We start from the raw sequence: 23,960 nt of genomic DNA, 5'->3' as shown, positions 1-23,960 counted from the left end.
TTTACTCAAAGAGGAAAATATAAGCCGTGTTCAGACTACTTTGTCGCTCAGTTGTCACCTTGTAGACCTTTTAATTGGACATCTGGGAAGTGGTATTGGAGCTCCACAGACGCGGCTGACCTCACTTTGGTTTGGACGGATACATTTGTTGGGAAAGCGGAGCGCTTTTCTGGGCCAGGAGGCCAGAATGGAGAGGAGAATCATTCAATTAAAAAAACAAAAATAGACACAATGACTGCAATACTGTGTCTAATGAGGGTCAGGCAAAGCTGTGAGACGGCGGCATAATTATTCTCTTCCCTGCCAGGTGGATTCAATCTGGGTAATTATCAGGTCAAAGAGGCCTTTTGTATTAACGTCCTGTCTCAGCCAATCTGACCTCCGACCCCGGAGGTGGCGGCAGTCACCAGCCCTCCGCTCACTACTCAACCATCACATTTCTAGCAGCTTTTCATATCAGCGATGGACGGGGTGTTTGCAAAGAGGCAACGTGACCGGATGAAGCACAAGAGGCCCCTGGGGGCACCCGACCTGATGCCAACGCATCTGGATGGGCCCTGGATGGGCCCTTTGAGAGTGTCAGGAGACTTTCGAGGAAAGCTATCAATATATTGATTGTTTCCAATGTAGAGTAGCGTCCAATACGCACAAACCACACACACACATTGATACTGCTGACATGCAGGCTTATGAAATTCCACACCTGCTGGCAAAAAGTCTGTCCAACCTTTAGAACGACCTTTGAATTCTTGAACTTGTCCTTCACCTCGCTGCAAGTTCTGAGGCCGGCTCGTTCTACAACAGTGACAAGTGAATTTCCGCGAGGTAGGATTCCATATTTAAAAATTGAATATTTTCAGTTTATGACCTGTTTACGGCCTTCTAAATACAGTTTTTAACATTATTAGAGCCCTCTAAACATGAACTATACTCATCTTTACACTCCTATTGCCAAAATAAGTAGACATAATAATGTGCTTGTGTGTGTTGCTGTAGATGTGTTCCGGTGCTTGGGTAGCTGAGTGGGGGGCCAACAGGAAGTGACATCGGAGCTTCAGAGTTGAGTTGGCGCTTGACGTGGGTTACGGTCACAACAATAGCCCGTGTTAGGGAGTATTGTGCCTGCTGTGAGATCATTCAAACCTGCAATAAAAGCCTGTTGTTCCGGTGATATAATCTGGTGCTTGTGTGTCGCACCGAATATTACACATAGTGACCAGTGTACTACACGTAGTATTGAATTGCGCTAAATTATTATATTTCAATGTAATTATTTTTAATTAGTTAAGATTGTCATTATTATTTTAATATTTTTTTTATTTTTTTTATTTTTAATATAACCATTATGTATATGTATATATATTTTATATATATATGTTTAATTATTCTTAATAAAAAAATATTACTTTTAATTGAATTAGTACTGAATTTAAATTATATGAATGCGTCTTCTGAATGCCTTAGTTCATGTCGCCATTTTTATCCTTGAAAATACAGAATATTCACTTAAATATGCCAATTTTTTGTCTAATAATATGCCTTATTCAACCAGGTAACACCATGATTACTAATTCATATATTTTTGAAAAACCATGATAGACTGAAGCCATGAAATTCAAAGCACAATGGGGCGAGGGGTTACTGTATATAAGTTGCATTTTTGCGTCTCACAGCAACTATGGTGCGTTCAAGGACCGGCAAACAAGGTGCGATGCCTCAGTATTGGGCAAAAAAACATGATCAGTGAAGCAAAAAGACATAAGTATGTAAAGATTGTTAGCTTTCTAACAGTGATACGTGTATACTGTACATTTAACTGAATTAATACTGATTTATGGTGAATTTGATGTGTTTTCTGTGGAAAAAAATACCTATTTTGAGATTTTTTTTTTTAAATAATTTTTTTGACTAAAAATTTGTGAATTTGCAGGACCACAAATGGCAAATTGGGATTGTCCACTGTACTGCACTTAAAAAATGCGTAGTTACAATTGACTTATGGTGAATTAGACGTGTTTTCTGCATAAAAGAGGACCTATTTTCGGAAAACAAAACAATGTGACTGTGTAAATTTGCAGGGCCGCGAATAGTGAATTACAATGAATGAATTAGTGCTTCATAAAGGTAGAATACTTTACAACTGTTGTATTGGAGCTCATCAGATACAGTATGTATGTAATGTTGTAATTTGTTTTGCTTATATTTAGAGTTCAGTAACGTTTGATGGCAGTCAATTGTTTTTTTATGCATGTTTATTTTTTTTATATTTATGCATCATGTTTGGGGCTAACTGTGTTCTTTTTGACATTTCCTGCAGCTCATTTGGTGGCTGACAAAAGGGGTGAGCCTTTTCCCACAAAGCGCTTCTGTTTGAAGTAGGTGTTAGTCGTGTTGCTGTAAATGTAAACCACATTCCTTCCTGTACGAGGGGGGGGGAAATACCAGAGGGTGCATGAATGGGATGGTGGGGGCTTACGGTGAAATCCTATTTGTGTCAGTGTCATGAATATCAAATGAAATAACGAATTACATAAAAAAAAAATAGTGCTAATGATATTTTGGTTTTGATTACCATAAAGCGGGGATGTCTGAAGTACGGCCCTGGGGACCATTTGCGGAGCTTGTTTTTTTTTTGGTTTCGTTTTTTTGGCCTGCGGCACATTGTAAAAATACAATTAAAAAAGAAAAATAAACCAAAATAGCAAAAAGGCGTAATGTAAGGAGAAAATGTAGAAATGTTAATACTTGAGGTGTCACAGGACACTTATCTCATCACTTATCTCACAGTTCACAAGATGAGACGATACACGAGATTGGGCCTATGAGAAGAGAGATGAGATTTTAACATTACTTTTAAGAAGATTACAGTGAAAAAATATAAAAAATATATGACAATATATTGCATTCTATTAATAGAATTTCAACTACGTTACACTTCTCTGCACTCTGTGTGTACGCTAGAGGCCCCGCCTCCACGCACTGAGACAAAGAGACTGTATGACTGACAAAAGGGCTCACTCGGTTCATGCCGTTGTTCTATGGAACAAACGTGCCAAGGTGCTGAAATCAAGGCACAGAGTGAACTCTCTTCCTGCCTGTTTGGAGGTGAGAGACGAGGAAAACTGGCACACATGCACATGGTTGAGGACTGCCAAAATTCTTGAGTTCATTTTCATTTATTGCGTGATTAATTCATTTGTTATTGAACCAGACCTAGCGCCCACGAGACATTTTTTTTCTGAATGAGAAAACTTGTCAATCTCGTGACACCTCCAGTTAATACTAATGACGGCACATTGTAGGAAATAAAATTCAACAAATAAATAAATAAATAAAATTTAAAGAGCAAAAAAGCTAAATGTAACAACAAAAAAATGGACTACTACTAATAATACACCTTTCTGCCTAATCTACCTTTTTTTAAGGTCTTGGCTCGTTTTTATTGGCCTGTGGCACATTCCAAAAATATATCCCAAGAACCTTGAAAAAACTACAGAAATATGGGAAAAAAAGAGCAAAAAGGCAAATGTGATACTCATAAGTTTACTGTATTTTCTGGACTATAAGTCGCTCCGGAGTATAAGTCGCACCAACCAAAAATGCACAATGAAGAGGAAAAAAAACATATAAGTCGCACTGGACTATAAGTCGCATTTTTGGGGGGAAATTTATTTCATAAAATCAGACACCAAGAACAGACATTTAATCTTGAAAGCCAAGTTATAATAACAACAATAAAATGGAGAACAACAGGCTAAATAGGTGTCTGTTAGAGTAACATGAATAGGTGGTATGTTAAGGTAACATATTAACAGTTATTCAGATAACTATAGCCTAAACAACATAATGTAGCTAGTTTATGTGCAGCTTGTAATCTGCAGAATATGATTTTCTTTTTGGTGGCATCTGTGTTCCGTCTTTTTCAGTTGTCTTTATAAGTTGATTTTTTGTAAATTTTTAGTGGTACAGGAGTGGCAGGAGTAGCAGATACAGGCACACAAGACAAGAGCGCCTTCTCTTTCACTCTCATAGTCGTGTATCGGCCACCGTCCTCTAACATTAACTTCTTCGATAAGTTTAAGGAAATATTACGCCAGTGTGATTTTAAAAAGGAGGTCATTATAATGGGTGATCTAAACTTAAACTGGGAAGATAAAAATTCAAGAAAAAAGCTGAAGCAGATAACTGATAGTTTTAACTTGGTCCAAGTAGTAAAGGGTCCTACACGGATTACAACCTCTACCAGTACTCAAATTGATCTGATTTTTACCAACAGGCCCGAAAGAATTACAAAATCATATAATATGATAACTGGGCTGTCGGATCATAATTTGGTACTTATATCTAGGAAATTAAGTAATAGGCAAAATTTTACACTTTCTGGCAGTAAAGACTTCATTGGTATCCCAAGGAATAAACAGGAAGCTTTCAAAACAGCCATAACAAACCTGAACTGGGACAATCTACTTTCAGACAATGATGTGGAAATAATTAGTCAGAATTTTATAAAGAACATACAAAGCAAAATCAAGGAATTCACAGTTAGAACTAAACGCAAAAGCCAGAAGCAGTCTCTCCCATGGCTGACTGACAATGTCATCAAACTCATGAAGGACAGAGATAACGCTTTAAAAGTAGCCATAAAAACTAAACTGAGCCATGCCAGGCAGATATTTACTATACTGAGGAACAAAGTGATTAGACAAATGAGAAAAGCTAAAGCAGATTTCTTTATTTCTATTATTGAAAACTGCCACGGCAACTCGAAAAGCATCTGGACTCAAATAAATAAACTAATTGGTCCAAATCATACTTTTACGAAAGAAATTGAATTAAAAGTTAATGGTACCATCCTGCAAAACCCAACTGATGTGGCTGAGACATTCAATCATTACTTTATCGAGTCGGTTGCGGACATAGCTCGGAGTTTCCCAGTTCAATATAATGAGTGTACTACTAGTACTGTCGTAGCAAACAGAAATGAGCCACAGTTTGTTTTTAAACCTGTGTCAAGAACTGAAGTCACAAAAGTGATAACATCTCTCAAGACATCCAGAGCAAAGGATGTGTATGGGATGGACACATTCATACTTAAAGAAGTTAGTGAGTCAATAGCTGGTCCATTAACACACATTATTAACGCTTCACTAAGTCAGGGGATATTTCCAGAAGCGTGGAAATTTGCTGCCGTTGTTCCAGTTTTTAAAGGAGGGGATCCTTTCCTCACTTCAAATTACCGGCCTATTAGCATATTATCCACTGTCTCAAAAGTTTTTGAAAAATTGGTTGCCAAACAAATCATTGACCACCTCAACAATAGCACTTTCGCACTGCATCCAAAGCAATTTGGGTTCAGAGCGAACCATTCTACAGAAACTGCCACTTGCTACTTTGTTGAAAAAATCAAGTCATCCATGGACCGGGGAGGGGGGGCAGTGGGTGCTGTCTTCCTAGACCTGCGGAAAGCATTTGATACTGTTAATCACTCTATATTATTAAAGAAACTCCTGAATTTCAATCTCTCCACAAACTGTCTTAACTTGTTACAGTCATACCTCTCATCTCGCTTTCAGCTGGTTAAAAATCATAACCATAATTCCAATGTCTTAGGGTTATCAACTGGTGTTTCGCAAGGCTCAGTACTAGGCCCACTTCTATTCAGCATGTATGTTAATGATCTCCCTTTTGTGTGTGAATCATGTGACATCTTAATGTACGCTGATGACACAGTAATCCTAGGTCATGGGAAGACGGCAGGGGAGGTTGAGACTAAGCTAACTGATGCAATGGTGAGAATTACATGCTGGCTAAATCAATGTTGTTTGCAGTTAAATGTTACTAAAACGGTCTGTATGTTTTTTTCAAGGATGAACAATTCAAACATGAATCCGGTCATTTCTGTCTCTGGTGAGAGGCTACAGGTTGTTACAGAATTTAAATATCTAGGACTACACATTGACTCAAATCTCAGCTTCAAAAATCACATAAAGAAAGTCTGCAATAAGGTAAAGTTTAGTTTGTCAAATTTTAGATTTATTAGAGACTCTCTATCAATTGAAGCAGCCAAGATATACTTCTTCTCTATGATTATCTCTCACATCACATACTGTCTGATAAGTTGGTCTAATGCACACTCCACTGTAATGAAACTACTCGAATCATTATATAAACAAGCACTTAAAACACTGGATAAAAAACCTTTCAGATACCACCATTGCCATATTTTGAAGAAGTATAAATTGCTGAGCTGGGAAAATCTCATCAAATACAAAAACATCTGCTTCGTATATAAGATCTTGCACGGTTTGGCTCCTCTTCCACTATCCGGTTTCATAACATTTCGGTCCTCTGCTATCAGAGCCACCAGAGGTGCCACTAAAAAAGATTGCACAATCCCAATCAGGAAAACTGCATTTAGCCAGGCTGTATTCTCATTTAGAGCATCCCATCAATGGAATACAGTACCACAATCAGTCAGAGAATCTTCATCATATCACTCTTTTAAACTCAATGCTAAGAATTGGCTTGTTGAATCGCAAAGATGTGTGCACTAGCAGTATCACTGGTACTATCCATTATTCTACCAGTGTCAGGTAGAGAACAAATTAAATGTAAATGGTAAGGTAGCAAATATGGCTGGCTTGGCGGTGTTTGTATTATAATTTTTCATTTTGGTTTTATTAATTTTATTATATAACTTGTACTGTGGGGAAATGTAATGTTGACTGTTTTTCTGTCTATGTCTGTTGTGTATGGTGTCTTTTTTGTTGTTTTGTTTTGTTGGGTCTATTACCATCTGGCAAAGGGACTGCCGATGAAAATTAGCCTTTCAGCTAACTCGGGTACATTTACTTTCTGATGAAATGTTGATTAATGTACACTGTCCCTTTTTAAAAATAAAGAATTTGAATTTGAATTGTGGCTGTCAGTGTGAAAGCAAACATATATAAGTCGCTCCAGAGTATAAGTCACAGGACCAGCCAAACCATGAAAAAAGTGTAACTTATAGTCCAGAAAATATGATAATGATAATAAATATATCATATGAAATAATAATTCAGTACTTTGTTAGCGTCCGCCTCCAGTCAGCTGGTTTTTCAGTGAAGGTAAAAAAATTACGCCAACATTTCGCCTCGATTTATGTACATTTTTCAGTTATCGTACATTATGGCGTGCATCTTGTTGTGGTATTAATACACTGAGTGAATCCAACTGTATTCTTGATGTATGTTTGTCACAAAACATCCTTACAAAATGGCAACCGGAACCGGAAGTCAGCTACGTAGCCTGTCTACGATGTCATCAGCGGTTTACTCTCAAAACTGGTAACACAAAACACGTTTTTTATAGTGTTACATGCATAAAACAGTGCCGCACGGTGGTCTAGTGGTTAGCATGTTGGCCACACACTGTCACAGTCAGGAGATTGGGATGACCTGCGCTCGAATCTCCATCGGCCATTTCTGTGTGGAGTTTGCATGTTCTCCCCGTGCGTGCGTGGATTTTCTCCGGGCACTCCGGCTTCCTCCCACATTCCAAAAACATGCATGTTAGGTTAATTAGCGACTCTAAATTGTCCATAGGTATGAATGTGAGTGTGAATGGTTGTTTGTCTATATGTGCCCTGCGATTGGCTGGCGACCATTCCAGGGTGTACCCCGCCTGTCGCCCGAAGTCAGCTGGGATAGGCTCCAGCATACCCCCGCGACTCTAATGAGAAGACGTGGCATAGAAAATGGAGGGATGGATGGATAAAACAATTGTAAATGCATATAGATGACAAAAAAAAGGAATAAATTAACATTTAAGGTTACGTCATGGAGGACGTTTATACACATTTTCAGGCCTTTGTTTGGAGTTCTGGACTCCTATAGAGCAGCTACACACGACAGCAACACACAAAAAGCTTTCTAGATCTTCCAGACTCTGCACCTCTTCCTGCAGCCTCCGCCCAAATGGTCGGTGTCATTTTCTCCTCCAGGTACGCCTCCCGCCGAGCCTACTCCGCTGTGATTGGTCCCAAGTACTCCCGAGGATTTCTGGACAGCTGCCGAACCCCACTTTCTAGTTATGCCAGTACAGGAGTTGATAGTAAACGGGCGATTTATCTTTTTAAAATGTCCGCTTTTAACATACAGCCCTGAATGCGCACTCTATAATGCTACACAGAAAACCGCTTTTGTCCGATTGGTTACACGAAATAAACACAGTTAGGACACTGATAAATTGTTACTTACAGCTTGCTCTTCTGACTCTTCAACACACCCAAGTAACGTTGGAAAGGCATTGGACTTCAGTAACAGTTTGGCGGGTAGTCCAGCTTCGTATTGGCCCATATTCACAAAGCAGTCCCGTGTGATGTGGCGTTGACAGACGGGCATATTTTTCTCTTGCTGCCGGGAATCAGCAACTCCAACCACTTCTGCCTGATGCTTGCCTCTTTAGGAAAGCTAAACAATGTTAGCTTTCCCTCACAACCGAACAAACATTTCCTGGGAGCCATGGCTAACACGATGAACAGAGTGAAGCAGAGCCGGGGAAGGGCAGGGAAGGGCAGTCCTACAGCGTGTATCCAAGCATGCCCATATAAGGAAGTCCGGGTTGCACTGATGTCAGTGGAACTGGGTGCTAAAAAAACCCTCTTTAAAACAGCGTGCAAAGCCGTCCAAAACTGCTATCAGGGCTCACTTCCAAATGCACAAACCTCATTATCTGACACGTTGGCATTGTTTAACACGAGAATACAACATTGTAACAACATTAATAGGTCAGAAAAGAGGAAAAGCATAATAGGTCCTCTTTAAAGATATCAAACTGTCCCCTGCATGTTTTGATTTCGCAAAAAATGTGGACACCCCTGCCATAAAGGCTCCAAAGAAGAAGAAAAAAACAGATGGAAAGAGTGAAACACAAACGTGTTTGGGGATTTAGGGTTGGGGTGGAGGGGTTGTTTGCTTGTCTTGCATGAAGTCCAAAGCTCAAGCTGTCCTCTCCTGACAGGGTGACACCATCATTTACCCATCAGTTCAAGGTCGTTTCACGGATTGATGGATAAGGCCAGCGTGTCTAACAGTGGGGCCTTGGGTCTGTTGTTCCACCTCTGAGGGCGTGTTTGCTCGCCATTGTCTCAGAGCAGCATCTCATCAAAAAAGAAAAAATAACCCCCACTATGGCCATTCTGAACCCAGCACAAGCAAAAAGGACAAAGAGAAGAACAGGAGGACGAGGTGGGGAAAGGGGAGGGGAGACAGGCTGTGGTCTGAGAGGAGGAAAGGGCCGGGTGATATGACTGATTACAGGCGAGGTTAGAGGTCAAGGCCAATGCCCAGGCCCCAGCTCTCAGTAATTCATGCGGGGAGGGGTGCAGAGAGGGGCTGCAAACAAGAAAGGCTGGCTGGTGTTGGTGTAAGAAAGTGTGTGTGTGCGTGTGTGTGTGTGTGTGTGTGTGGGGAGGAAAAGAAAAGCTTATTCTGTGACATAACGTGTAGTTTGCACCTTGAAACATCAAAAACTCCGTGCTTTTCCTTCATAAAACCTTTACACACAAGGAATCAATACAAGGCCGGTATCAGTATCGTCAACATTAATATCGAGAGCCAACAGCCTCCCCAGAATGGCCATGTCCGTTTACATAAGCAGCCAATCTGGTCTGAGCTGACACCACATCCAGTATGCCCCACCTCTGTAAAGTTCAAAGGGCAACACATTTGTAAAATGTTATGTTTGATTATGTGTGTGCACACCTCGCATGAATAATGGCGCTGCCGAGCTGTTTGCGCACGTACGTGTTCGCTGGCGTTTTGATGAATTTGTTGCGCACGTGTGTGTGTGCGTGTGCGTGTGTGTGTGTGAATGAAATATACAATCGATTCCCCTTCCTACCCTTGTCCGATTTGCTCTTGAAGGTCATGGGAGATGAGGGGCTGAAGGGAGAAACCTCATCTTGTGTGTATTGTTGCACAAACACACACACTCTCCGGTACCCACCGCATTCATTAATTAAAATGGGTCTGTTGCACTCTTATATTCAGGCTTCCCCGCCAGAGCAGCAATACACCCTATATATGAGAATAGAGGCATTGTGCTGCCCAGAGCAGTTGAATACAATTTACATATGATTACTTTTGTTTTGCCGTGGTTCTGGGGGTAAAAATGCCATCATTTCACTTCTATTCTGATCCGCCAGAGTAAAAACAGTCTGCATGGCAGAGATTAAAGGCCGTTGGAGCTTCAAAAGTCATCTTCGAAAGTAAAAGTCATCTTACTGGTTCAGCGTCGCGTCCTGGTTTATTAAAAAAAGCCTGGACAGAAACCGGTCATGCTAAGTTCCCAGCAACACGAGTGTCGCTGTGCCCATACGAGGATATACAACACGCGCGGATGGTGGACATGTTGACGATATATGAAAAGTAAAATGTATACTGTCATAGATGAAATACAAGTATTAAGAGTATGAGTTTAATAACATACAAACTGGAATAAATGAATCAGTAAAGCATGCGACCATGACAGACCAAGCTTAAACAAGTTTGACTGAAATGTCATAATGCATAAGGATATTCTTAATTACAAATGCAGCGCTGCCATTGGCTTAACTGGCTCCAGACCTGACTGAGATAAGTGAATTTTCGTGAAGTGGGATTCAATATTAATAAATGGAATATTTTCATAGTTACAGCATAGAAATCCTGTTTATGACCTTTCTAACATAATTAGAGCCTTGTAGACATGAAATAACATCCCTATAGTCACCTTTACACTTGTATTACCCAATATAGTAGATATAATATTAGAAAATAAGCCATCTTAGCTATAAATAAGAAAACTCACATGTAAGCATTGATGGCATGCATCCTGGTGGCTACTGTCTTAATTGTAACATTGTAACGCATAGAAAACCTGTTTATGAACTTCTAAAAAGGGTTTTTAACATTATTAGACAGATATTTCAACTTTCTTTTTTCCTCATCATTACGACTTTATTCCCATGATATTTTGACTTTATTCTCGTAACATTATAACTTTTTCTGCAGCCTCATTTTCTAAAAATAAAAAAAATATATTTTGTTTTGTTTGTTTTTCATAATTCCTAATAATAAAATAAAATGACAACTTTTTCTCTTAATATTGTGACTTTGTTCTTGTAAACTTACTGCTGATTTGTCCTTTTTTGCTCTTGTTTTTGAAAAAATGTTCTTGTTAAATTATATTTTCAGAAAAAAAAAAACTGTCACAGGTGGCAAATAGCCCCCAGGCCGCACTTTGGATACCCCCGCTATAACCTATGTGCAGCATTACAACACAATGGGAAATTGTAAAGATGCAAACCGGCTCTATGTGGCAGAAAGCACTTTCTGGTCAACTAGCCGAGTTTATGAGCTAATTAGCTAATGGTAGATTACATGATGAAGTCTGGCTCCCTCAGCAATCAGAGGAGGGTTTGTGAAGCATGACATCCACATTATAGCAGGTCATACACTAATGGTGCCTGGTGGAAACACTGTGATGCTCTGATTATGACCGCTTTATCTTCTCATATGCTCTTTTTTGCCCACTCATCACTTTGCGTTTGGTCGGCTATTTTTCATGTTTTTTCCTGCAACCAAACGTGGTGCCTCATTTGTTTTCTCCCTCTCCTCTTCCCAGTCTCCCTAATACAGTGTCAGCTGGCGGATGCAAGCAGGAGTGCATCAGCGCACATGAGTGATGGTGGTCTGTGCTCCCTATACTTGCTGCACCACACTGTAACTATTGATCTTTTTCATGCATATGTAATATACTTACTCCCTACTTTTTACTTATAAAACCCTGAGCAGCGGCTGACTGCCTGCCTGCACTGAGAGAAAAAATGGCACATTTTGTGCATCGTGGTATGTTACAGAACAACCATGCAGTTTGATTTATCTGTGTTGACAATAGTCTTGTGTAATATGCACAAGAAACTTTCTCAGTATGATCAATTATTTGCAACAATGCAACCATGAAATGAAGCCAAGATTATTTCAATACACTTCGTGCAATTAGACGATAATAAAAAGGTAGGTGTGTAGAAGTGGGAACAATGTTGCAATTCGTCATCTAAATGATCTGGAAGATGCTTTTGCAATGCCACATCCAGCAACCCGATAAAACATCCCCTGCAGCGTGTAGACTTTATGGTGTGAAAACACGGTCCTACAGCACTCATCACACTCTAGGGGACCACCATGGGAAAGCATCCAACATCTAGCCAATATGCTTCACACATACAAAGACCAGCATTAAATCAGACGGCTGCGGCGTTAAACCTACCGAGCTGATGGAGAAACACCACCCAGAGGGATTTATCACGGCCCGGCAATGCAAAATTGTGTTCCTTAATGATTCAAACATTGCTTAATTGCTTCATTAAGACTTATGGTCATAAAAATGTGTGGTAATCATGTTACAGTCCTGACTGCAAGTGTGATCATGACATATAGTATGTCTAATTTCCATGACTGCTTATGATGCAAAACTGCTATGTCCACATGGCAACGTTCCTGGGATTTTTTTTTTTTGTCAGGTTGAAAAAAATTCACATCCACGATGTGTCGGATTAATAAATAATTGCATTAGCGTTGTTAGTGCTAGTGCCCCCTACTGTACGGAATTGTAATGACAAGCCGCACAGACAATCATATTATTAAAGTGTTGTAAAAATAAAGAAATAAGGGAGCGCCAGATCTCGGACTGGCTGACTGATGTCAACATAAGCGGCTGTCGATATAACCGAAATCGAAACCGAAACTAGCCATTGCTTGCACATTTACCCGTGACTTGCCTGGGAATATTCCCAGACGAACACCTATGCTGAAGGTCGCACACACACACACTAATAAACAAAGAAACAAAACCTCACAGATATAAATATAACCTCCCGGGGAGAGCAAAACACCACAAATAGGACATTTAACTGCAGGGCTTTTGTTAGTTTTAAACAGGTGTAAATATATTAGAATGCAAAACAGGACAATAAATGCTTTGTTTTTTCCCCCTTACCTGTTGTTGTTCCTGAGTTTGACATGGCCCCCGGGCTCTAAGATTTGGCCGTTCTTCAACCAAGTGAGCTGGGGCTCCGGCTCACCCTGGGCTTGGCATGTGAAGATGGCGGTGGTCCCCACGGGTCGAGCGATAGACTGCGGAGGTTGAACAAACTCTGCAGGAGCTGAGACAAGAGGCAAATCACCAAAGTGTGAGAAATCAAAACGTGAGTAGAATGATTTGACATGCTACCGTGTGTCGGGGGCGATCCGAATACAAAACGGACGTTAACCGAATCATTTTTTCCCAAAAGACATCATGTAAATCCAGTGAATCCATTCCAGAAAGCCAAAACACAAAACACACTTTGATAGTTTTACAATTTTTTTTTTTTACTTTTACATGCAATTGTTTTCTGCATGTCCATCCATCCATCTTTTATTCTGCTTATTCTCACTAGGGTTGCGGAGATGAGAGGCTAAAGTAAGTTGGGATAGGCTCCAGCATACCCCCACAACCCTCATCTTCAGTATCGGTATCGTCAACACTGGTGCTGTATTTATTTGGTATCAAATCAATACCAAAATTTGCAGTATCGCCCACCCCAACCTCCTGTATGTACAGGAAGCTATTTTCATTCAAATGAAGAGGCTGTAAAGGTTTAATGTTTTTCGCAGATGTAATTTGGCGTCGGTTAGCAGGATGATCAGCTCGCCTAGTCGTGTGCAAACAGGGAAATAGCAGAAAGATGCGTGCAGAAGAGCATCTGTTAAGCTTAATGTGCTTTAAAACACTTAAACACATGAAAGTAAACTGCAGTTTCATCATATTATGTCTCATCCCATGCCACAGGCAAGCACCCGTGGTCAATTACAGGTGATAACTTATTCATATGGAGCTGGGCAGGGACTTTATGGATACTTTAAATCACAGTAAGTAATTACAGTTTGCTTCTGCTGAAGTTTGGTTCCCAGTTGATGCTTTCATTTAACTAGACTCCGGTGTATTCAGCAATTCAACATGATTTGAACTATTACCATGAATTATCTATGCCTGCTAATTAAGAAAGCGTGTTTTGCTAATATCTCACACTCATCACTAGAGGGTTGAATGCTGGAGAACATATTGCCTGTTAGAGGAATGCCGCATGCACTGAAAATAAGAACTTGCGGGATTTAACAATTTGCACAAATAGATTTTACCGCTTCCGTACAAATAAACTACAGGAATATATTATTAAATGGATAGTCTCATTCAAAACAGAACATTTGTTGTCTTTGCAGAGGCAGAATGTGTAGCTCTCGTATCGGATCACATTCGGGAGTGAATGAATAACTCATATTTCCCATAATAACAGGAAGCAGGAAGTAACTGCGATATAGCAAAGCATGTTCCCATAGTAAATACATTAAATTAACAGGGGTGTTAAAACATTTACTTTACCACATGTAGTGGAACCTCGGACATTTTTGACATTTTTCATTTTGTGAAAAAAGGCTAAAAACCAATCCAATATGCTAAGAAGAGATACGCAATACACTGTCATTTTCAGTGCATAAGCCGCTACTTTTATTTTACGCTTTGAACCCTGCAGCTTATACAGTGATGTGGCTCATTTATGGCCAAAAGAACTACGGTTCCCATGATGCTTAGCGTGCCGCTTCAGGAAGTAGTGAATTGGATGAGTGAAGTGGGCGCTAACATCCCGTTTGAGCTGACCATCCTTAAGTGAGTTTGTGCTCGTGCAGAATTACTGCACCTTCTGTTTGGACTGCTTGGACTGCTTCTCACGTCTCATCATCGGATGTAACGAGTGACGCTGGGAACATCGAGTGGAGGTTGGATTGCAAGGTTTGGAGTCTGTCTGTTTTTATAGTGTGTCAAAAAAACAGGTTTCGAAAGGCTGGGCTACTGCGTGATGAAGACGACAGCTCAAGATAAAGGGTTAATTTGCCTTGAGACAAAAGTGGCTCTGAGAACAAAAACAAGAGAGAGCGAACTGACAAAGTGTGAGACGAAGAAATTATGAGGCGGTTCAATTGTGATGCAGAAGAAGACGACTTTAAGTGGTTTTAATTCCCAGGAGGAAGATGAAGACGGCGATGAGTAACATTTCTGGTAGGCTACTGTTTAACTAGCCATGTTACATGCACTGTTTGGAAAAAAGCATGTATTTAATTAAACGTTTAAAAACATTTTCTGTGCAATATCTTCCTGTGCACTAAATATTCCATGTTATAATGTGGACACCTGAGGCTTATAGAGCGGTGCGGCCTATATATATATGTACATATCTTTTTTTCTCTTTAAATGTTGTGGGTGGGGGCTTGTATACCGGTGCGCTCTTTACAGTACCGTACAGTACAATTACTGTATTTAAAGAACACATGTCCGATTTGTGTGATTAGCATCAACATTTTGACTTTTTCTCCTTATATTATGCCTTTTTCAGCTATCTCTCTCCATTTTTGCTGGGTTTTTTAAAATTATTTTTTCCAAATACTTTTTTCATAAATGATCTTGGTAAATTTTTTTTCCCCCAACCTAATTTTCCAAAAAATGCAACTTTATTTTGTTTGTTTATTTCTCATAACATTACAACTTCAAAATAAAACTTTTCTTATATATATTTCTTATATATTTCAACCCTTTTTCTCTTAATGTTTTGACATTATTCTTCCGATTTTTTTCTATCTCTGCTGTTATTTTTTTCTTTTTGTTTCAATTTTTCAACTATTTATTCCCATAATATTTTGACTTTATTCTTGTAACATTATAACTTTTTCCGCAACACCATCCTTCCATCTATTTTCTATGCCGCTTATCCTCATTAGGGTCGCGGGGGCATGCTGGAGCCTATCCCAGCTAACTTCGGGCGACAGGCGGGGTACATGCTGGACTGGTCGCCAGCCAATCACAGGGCACATATAGACAAACAACCATTCACTCACATTCATACCCATGGACAATTTAGAGTCTCCAATTAACCTAACATTTCCAAAAACTACAACTTTAATTGTTGGTTTTCTAGTTTCTCATAATATTCCAACTTTTAAAAAAAGATTTTTTTTTCTTTACTATGTCAACTTTATGCTACTAAAATGACGTTATTTTTCCTCATAATATTATGTTATTCCCAGTTATCCTAAATTAGGACTATTTCTTGTTAGATTACAACTTTTTTTAAATATTTGGACTCTGTTCTTTGAAAATCACTGCTGATTTTTCCCACTTTTCCCTTTTTTTTCTTGGAAAATTCCATTTTCCAAGAATGTGCCACGGGCCAATGAAATGACTTTGTACATCCCTGATCTAAATTTAACAGTCGAATTGAACACTTTGTGTCACTTTGAAGTCCCGGCTGGACAATACAACATTTAGTTCCGTCCTCTGGCTGAAGGTTGGTGGTCATGGTTCAACGCCAGCACGGGTTTTTAGCTTTCCCTCAGGTTTTAGTCTTTTTCCTCTATTTTTCCTTCTAGGAGTTGAGTTTGAAGCAAGCTGTGTCTGATCGTGTGCCTGAAGAAGATGTTTTTCACCATTGTTAGTACTTTTTTGTTGGTTTCACTTTCTTTCCGGGATACTTTTAATACCATGTTAGTTGAATTCTCTAAATAGGTGTGAATGCGAGTGTGAGTGCTTGTGAGTCGATATGTGCACTGTGATTGACTGGCGACTGAGCTGCCAGCTTTTTTCCCTGTGTACATATGATACCTTATCCTTACCTATTGAAAATGACATTTATTTTTAAATGCACACTTTCGACAGTCCAAAAAATTGTGACCGTTTAGTGCAAACTACAGCAGGTTTTTAAATTTAGCAAATCAAGAGAAATAAAAGCGATGGTTGAATAACTTTCAGCACATCTGGACATGTATGGCATTAACAGTCAATTATTTCTAGCCAGAGACAAAACACAGACAGTGACACAGTTAACACCTGTTTTTTTTCTTTACTCCTCTGGGGATGAAATGCTTGTCTTTGACTTGACAAGAAGATAAAATGAAATATTGATCAGGATCAATACTGCCACGGAGAATAGGGTGAATGCAAGATGTTTTCTAAAGAACACATGTCCGATTTGTGTGATTAGCATCAACATTTTGACTTTTTCTCCTTATATTATGCCTTTTTCAGCTATCTCTCTCCATTTTTGCTGGGTTTTTTAAAATTATTTTTTCCAAATAGTTCAACTTTTTTCTTAAATGATCTTGGTAAATTTTTTTTCGGAATATTATGACTTTATTCCCATAATAGTATATATACATATATTTACTTTTCCCCCAAACATGCAAGAATGCAAGATGTTTTCTGACTGGTCAAATCCATACAATTCTATCTCACCTTGTCGACACATCAAGCGTTGGATCATATTTGAATGAGAAGGACTAGTTAAGAATTGTGGATCCTGCCTATCCTGCTCATTTCAGGGACTTTTAAAAGATTTTGGACCCCCAGTGGGTCACTATAGTAAGTTTAGTTGTGTCAAAGGTAAATCTGCATTCTTCTCCTCTTGGCCAAACACACCTACTCTGTTGTGACTGGTCAGGGGTCAAGGGTCGATTTCGGCCCCCCAACCCCAGTCACCGCTAGAGAGACGCGCCCCCTCCAACCAGTTACATGTCAAATGTTATTAGCAAACAGAAGAAGAATTAGATTAGACTTAGACTCCAATTAGACTTAATTGGATGAATATTGGCGAATCCGGCATCAGACTATGCTTTGTTCATCTAACAACTGACTGTGAAGTGGCGAGAACAGAGGAGCAGTGACCACGGTATCGGCCAACACTCAAGGCTGCAATATCAGTAAAAAGGTGTATCGGGGACAGCCCAGGTTTAAACTGAATTACAATCAACCGACTTGGATTTTGAGTAGAGATGCACAATATTTTTTCCAGACCGATACAGGTACCCTATAACTTTTACTCACTTCTACTTTTTTTTATTTATACATAGCCCTTTAAGTGCCAAATATGGTGCCTGTAATACTTTACACCAGGAGATGGTGGACATCTGTAACTTCAATCTGAGCAACATTTGCAGGCATGTTTCTATGCAAGGTTGAGAAGTTTATAGAACACACGTAGCATACTTGAGCCGATGCTTTGATTCACCGTGTTCGGGGTGGCAAGGGGGGACGAGATGGGTTGTCAAAAAATCGCTACTGGTGAGGAGGGTAGCAGGAATGGCGGGAGACTCCTCAGCAAAAACGCACCGCAAATAGGTAATTGATATGACCTGAGAATACAATGACCTGGATGAATGAGAGTATTCACAGGCATAATAGATAGATAGCTCGATACTTTATATCTGTCTCTATTATACAAGTAATAGCGGTGGAAGCAGCAGTGGTGTTCAAGATCCCACTGTAAATGACGATCATGATGGCTGGATTTGCTTGGCAAATTCAGAGCCTTGTGATGTCATAATATGCTGATTAAATGAGTGAATTTACTCCCATCACAAACTTTGGGGCATATTGATGATTTTTTTCTCATTTACCTTTTGATATAGTAGTGTCGAAAATGAAAAAAACTCTGGCACCTAAAGGATTAACTGTAATTTGCGCACACCTAGATATGAAGGACTCAAACAACGTTGGATTTGACCAACTGTACCTGCTGATTTGTCGTAATCAAATATCATGACATTACTACCTCCACATCACTACTCTCAGGAGAACCAGACTATAGACAGGAGGGAGCCACCGGCTGTGGCCCAGAAAGGTGCACTATGTTCGGACACATGTTCCAAGCAGCCGGTGTGCCGCTATGGAGGTGAGGAGAGCCGGAGTATAGAGTGGGAGGAGCCACCCGGCTTGGCCCGGCAAAGCGCACTGTATTCAGGCACACGCAGCAAGCAGCCGGTTAGGTCTCTGGTCTCTGGCAGAACATTTTGCACTTTTCAAATGTCGCGGCACAACAAGCCCCAGCCGTCTTAGCGATGGTGTCAGGTGGCTGATAAGGTTTTTTGTGTGCTGGATGTTTTTTTTTTCCCCTCGTTGCAGAGCATTTGGTTAAATGTCTTCATCTGAAACAGTGAAGTTTAACAAGTGAGCTCCGAGGAAGTTACAGGCGCGAGAAAAAAAGGTCATCTCGCGTGATCGGAGCGTTTTAATATAATCAAATGTATCGGTATGACGTCATAATTCCCTCATATCGGTCAGAATTTTGAGAATGAAACACTGCTTTCTTCAACTCACCTTGGACCACGAGACGACCCTGAGCAGTCCTACGAACGCGGGTCCCCGGTTTGTTCGCGGCACACACGTAAACCCCTGAGTGCTGCACACCAACGTCGGAAATCATCAAGTTGCCGGTGCCAAGCACTTGGATTCCCTCCACACCAATAGGGCGCCCGTCTAAAGAGAGAGGAAAGGAGAGCAGTCAGTTAAGAGGACTAGATGAAAAATGGTATAGAGGATCATTCAAGTGAGGACCAGTGAGGACGACAGTGCGTACAGAGCGTGTACGTGGGTGCCTGCCCAGTCAGCAAATATTACTAATTACCTCTGGAAAGATTGTTATTTTCATAGCAATATTCGATGTGCATTTTTAAGTAGACATTATAACTCTGAATGTTTCATGCTATTCTTCCAAATAGGCTCCTATTAAATTTCCATTATTCGCCACTTATAGATCATGTGATGAAAACATTTCTATTGATATCATAATACTGTGTGTTTAACATGAAAAATCCCATTTAACACACTCAGACCCTGATGCAATCTCTTTACTGTGTATTTCACAAGCCCAAAATGTTTAATAGGCTCTCTGAGTGCTCTTGCAGTCAATTTAATTCAGTGTATTTCCCCAAAATACACACTCTGTTCACTTCCTGTTGTACGGAAAGGACGCTCACGGAAAAGCTCCGTCCACTATTACCGGAGTTTTAAACTTTTGCGACCTTGGTGAATACAGTTCGAGATCACAACTTGTGATTACAACTCTGCAAGTGAGTGCTGAGACTTCTGCCTCAATTCGGACCCGCGAGTGGACTAAACTCACCAAAAGAGACAATCAGGTGGAGCCGACAGCCGTTACAAGCAAGCTATCATGCTAGCCGCGGTTTGAAGCCTGATTTTAATAACAGGATAATATTTGGAGTTTTCCTGTGCAGCTTTTTCGGCCCACGAGGACTGGTGGGACTTTGGTGAGATACTGGTGAGAGAGAAACTCGCCGTTATAACGAAGATTAATCACCGAAGGCATTGCACCACAAGCCAACGGCTAACTGACGGCGTTACCAAGCAACAGTAACAATGTCAAAGGCTCGAGGGAGAAGAAGCGTAACAAGCGGTGGCTCTAGCAGTTCTGGTCCAAGTACTCCAGATTCAGTCATATATACGGAAGATGTCGATCTAGAACAGATTCCTGTGACAACCAGAGGTGCTCACCTACTACCACAACCGCCGCCGAGACCCAACAAGGATGACACAGTTAACCAGATGACACACTTGAGTGGAAATATAGACAAAGCAACAGCGACAGCCTTGCAGAAGGTTAAACACCGCGCAAAAAAGCAAGAAAGAAGTTCAATGGAAAAGAGTGAGTATACCATGGCGAAAACCATGGAGGATTATGGAAAACAGATGCAGCAACTTGTGGAGAATTCCAACTCCCTGCAAAAACTCACTTACAGTGTGCTAGAGACTACCAACGCCAAACAAAGAGAAATGCAAGGTATGAAAGAGCAAGTTCAAGTTCAGAGAGAAGCATTTCAAAATGAAATGGGGATATTAAGGAAGGAAATGCAAGGTCTGAGAGTGGAGAATAAAAAATTACAGGAAAGTTATGATGCACTGGGAGCCACACTCAAAAATGAATGTGAAGAAAAGGATAAAATCATTGAGAAGCTGAAAAACACCATAGATGACATGGATCAGAACACGCGAATGAATGACGTGGTCGTGACAGGACTTCGAATCAAACCAAGGTCCGATGCCAGAGCAGTGGCGAATACTGAAGAACCAGACGAAATGGATGTCGCCTCAACAGAGCAACAAGTTGTTGATTTCTTGCAATCAAAGAATGTAGATGTAGACATCCAATCTATTGATACTTGCATCCCACTGTATGGGAGGAACCGTACAACACCCGTCATCATCGTCAAATTCACTAATAGGAAATACAAGGTTGCTCTGCTGAAACAGGGAAAGAAGCTGAAAGGAACAAATGTCTACATGAATGACCACCTGACCAAGCGCAACGCTGAGATTGCGAAGAAAGCACGTGATCTGAGGAAGCAAGGAAAGATTCAAGGAACATGGAGTGCAAACTGCAAAATCTTCATCAAAGCAAATGGAGGACCAGAGGCCAGAGTTCTTGATCTTAGAGGAAAATTAAACCTAAAACATTTATATGCGAGAACAACGCTGAAAACCCACAGCATTTCCGTGTGTGGAATTAAATTATGGAACGGATTGAGTAAAGAACTCAAACAATGTACAGAGATGAGCAAATTCAAAAAACAATACAAGCAGTTGATATTTGCTAAATACAAGGCAGAAGAGTCCTGATTGTTCTGTCAGGTTTGTTATTTATTTTTTTTAATTTAATTTAATTTAATTTTTATTTTTATTTTTTTTTTAAATAATTTTCCTTGTTGTATTTAAAAAAAAAAGAAAAAAGCTTTGTTCTTTTTTTTATTATTTATTTAGTATTTTAGTATTGTCATCATTATTATTATTATTATTGTATGTGTATGTATATATATATATATATATATATATATATATATATATATATATAATTTTTTTTTCTTCTTTCTTTTTTTGGGGGGGAGGGCTATCTTACCGTTATCTATAATGTGTTATCCTGACTATCACTGAAAACATGACATGGAATGCAGGAAGTGAACAACATGTACTGTACTAGATGTAGATCGGAAGGGGGGTAGGATTAAATTTGCTTCTTCCTACTCCTTTTGGACATGTGGAACTGTCAAAGAATGATTCACGAGATGTATTCCATTGTAACCTTCATGTTCAAATAAACCAAACCAAACCAAATCAAACCAAAAAGATCCAGTTTATTTAGTGAAAGAACAAACATTGCGAGGATTTGATATTCCCCTCTGCACCCCCCTCCTGCTAGCTTGAAGTTGGCGCTCTCCTCCGATTTTGGATCAACATTTGCAACAAGAGATTCTTATACATTAAGACTCAGCTCCAGAAACCTCCCTGCACAGACGGCATCCCAGTCACGCTGTTGCCATTCACAGTACGCAAGTATGGTGCGTTCAAGGACCGCCGAACAAGGCGAAAAATTTTAAAGCTTGACGAAAAAACATCAGTGAAGCATAAAGACAAAAACATGTAAAAGTTGCGGACTGTACATTTGACCTTTGTTGTCTTTTACCTGCATTATCATATGCATATGCATTATGTATTCATAAATTATGACCGACCAGTGGTGAATTCTTCTGAAAAAAATGATATACATATAATTACATATGTGTGTGTCTATTATATTTTAATGTCTTTTGCAAATTGCATTATATTGAAATGACCAACATTTGTTTCAACTCAATAGTACAGTTTTTGAAATGAATGCCTGCTTCATTTTCTGCGGTGCATACGCACAAGTTTGAAACATATAAAACAAATATAAAACAGCACCAACCCAAACATAATCAGAAAATAAATAATAAATAAACAATTTGTAGCCTAATTATTTTACTAGGGCTGTCAAAGTTAATGCATTGTTAGCCAGTCAACGTAAGTTTCCTTTAACGGCACTAGTTTTTTTTCCCCGCGATTAACCTGCGCACATCCTGTTTGACCCTCGGCCAACGCTGTAGTTTGAGGAAGCAGTGGTCACCATGGAGCTACAAGCGGGAGTAAATATTGAGTAGAAATGGAGAAAGAAAGGGCTATTCATATTTATTAGAAAGGGTCAATTTAGCTTCAAAGCCCTGGCAGATGGCTCTCACAACAAGACCAATGTTATTTGTATCTACTGTCGCTGTGATTGGAATTGTCACGGACTACGCCCTATGCTCTGTCTGTATTTTTGTATTGCCATTTATTCAGTGGTACCTAGTGTCCAAACTAATGAGGATGTTTTTTTTGAAGCAGGCAGATTTTTTGCTTGGAACTGCAAGCTAAATTTTCGCTACGAGCTGCTAGTTAACAGCAGGCATAGCCGAGGACAGCTATGTCGGGGCTTCTATCAATTCAGCAGCGCTAGCAGCCCACTAGCTAGTCATCAACACATCATTAAAACATATCTACTTTATAAAACATATCTACTTTATAAGGATCTAATTTAACTTATTTATTATGTATTATAATAAATTATATTATTATTTATTTATTATTATACCTCAAACGGTGGGACAAATCGCATTCAATAAGCATTCAAAAACTGTGGAATTTGTAACTGTATGTTATTCTTGTATAAATAGTGGCCCATATTTCCAAAATTGATATCCCTTTACATGAAATTTGATGTAGTTATCGTAGTTGCGTATGAAGTCGTTTACCGCAGAGATTTACATCCCTACGTATTATAGATTAAAAAACGTATTTTTATCTGCAATTAAATGTGATTAATTTTGAGTTAACTATGGAGAAAAAATGTGATTAATCACGATTAAGTATTTTAATCGACTGACAGCCCTATTATTTATACATCCAGTTTGCTATTAAACATTCCAATTATAAAATAAACCAAAACAATTATGGAAATGACCACACAGCCGAAGTCAAGGCAAAACATAAAAAAATATAAGCCATAAGAAAATTTTTCAGTCCATCATAAAATAATAGCAGCAATAACAAGTAAGTGAAGAAAAACATATTTCTGTAATGAAGTTCAGGGTACGCACAGTGCAACTGAGTTTTTATTTAAGGTTTTGCATGGAAGTAGCTGCTACATATGCAATGAGGACCATTTATGCCGCTCGAGACAGGATCTTTGCAGCGGGGGAGCAACAGCAAATCAGTAAGGGACT

At 39.5% G+C, this 23,960-nt stretch overlaps 1 protein-coding gene across 5 annotated transcripts in view; it reads right to left on the bottom strand.

Moving 5' to 3' along the window:
• The window catches only part of igdcc3 (immunoglobulin superfamily, DCC subclass, member 3), a 143,327-nt gene that overhangs the window by 16,204 nt on the left and 103,163 nt on the right, over positions 1-23,960 (bottom strand). For all 5 annotated transcript variants that reach the window (XM_054771557.1, XM_054771558.1, XM_054771559.1 and 2 more), the window contains 2 exons: positions 19,207-19,365; positions 13,021-13,186 (listed from right to left, as the gene is read on the bottom strand). In XM_054771557.1, coding sequence (XP_054627532.1) covers positions 13,021-13,186; positions 19,207-19,365 — 325 coding nt within the window. The remainder of the gene's footprint in view (positions 1-13,020; positions 13,187-19,206; positions 19,366-23,960) is intronic.

Source organism: Dunckerocampus dactyliophorus, chromosome 3, assembly GCF_027744805.1.
Source record: "Dunckerocampus dactyliophorus isolate RoL2022-P2 chromosome 3, RoL_Ddac_1.1, whole genome shotgun sequence".
Classification (NCBI taxonomy): domain Eukaryota; kingdom Metazoa; phylum Chordata; class Actinopteri; order Syngnathiformes; family Syngnathidae; genus Dunckerocampus; species Dunckerocampus dactyliophorus.
This window is presented reverse-complemented; position numbering and strand designations above follow the sequence as displayed.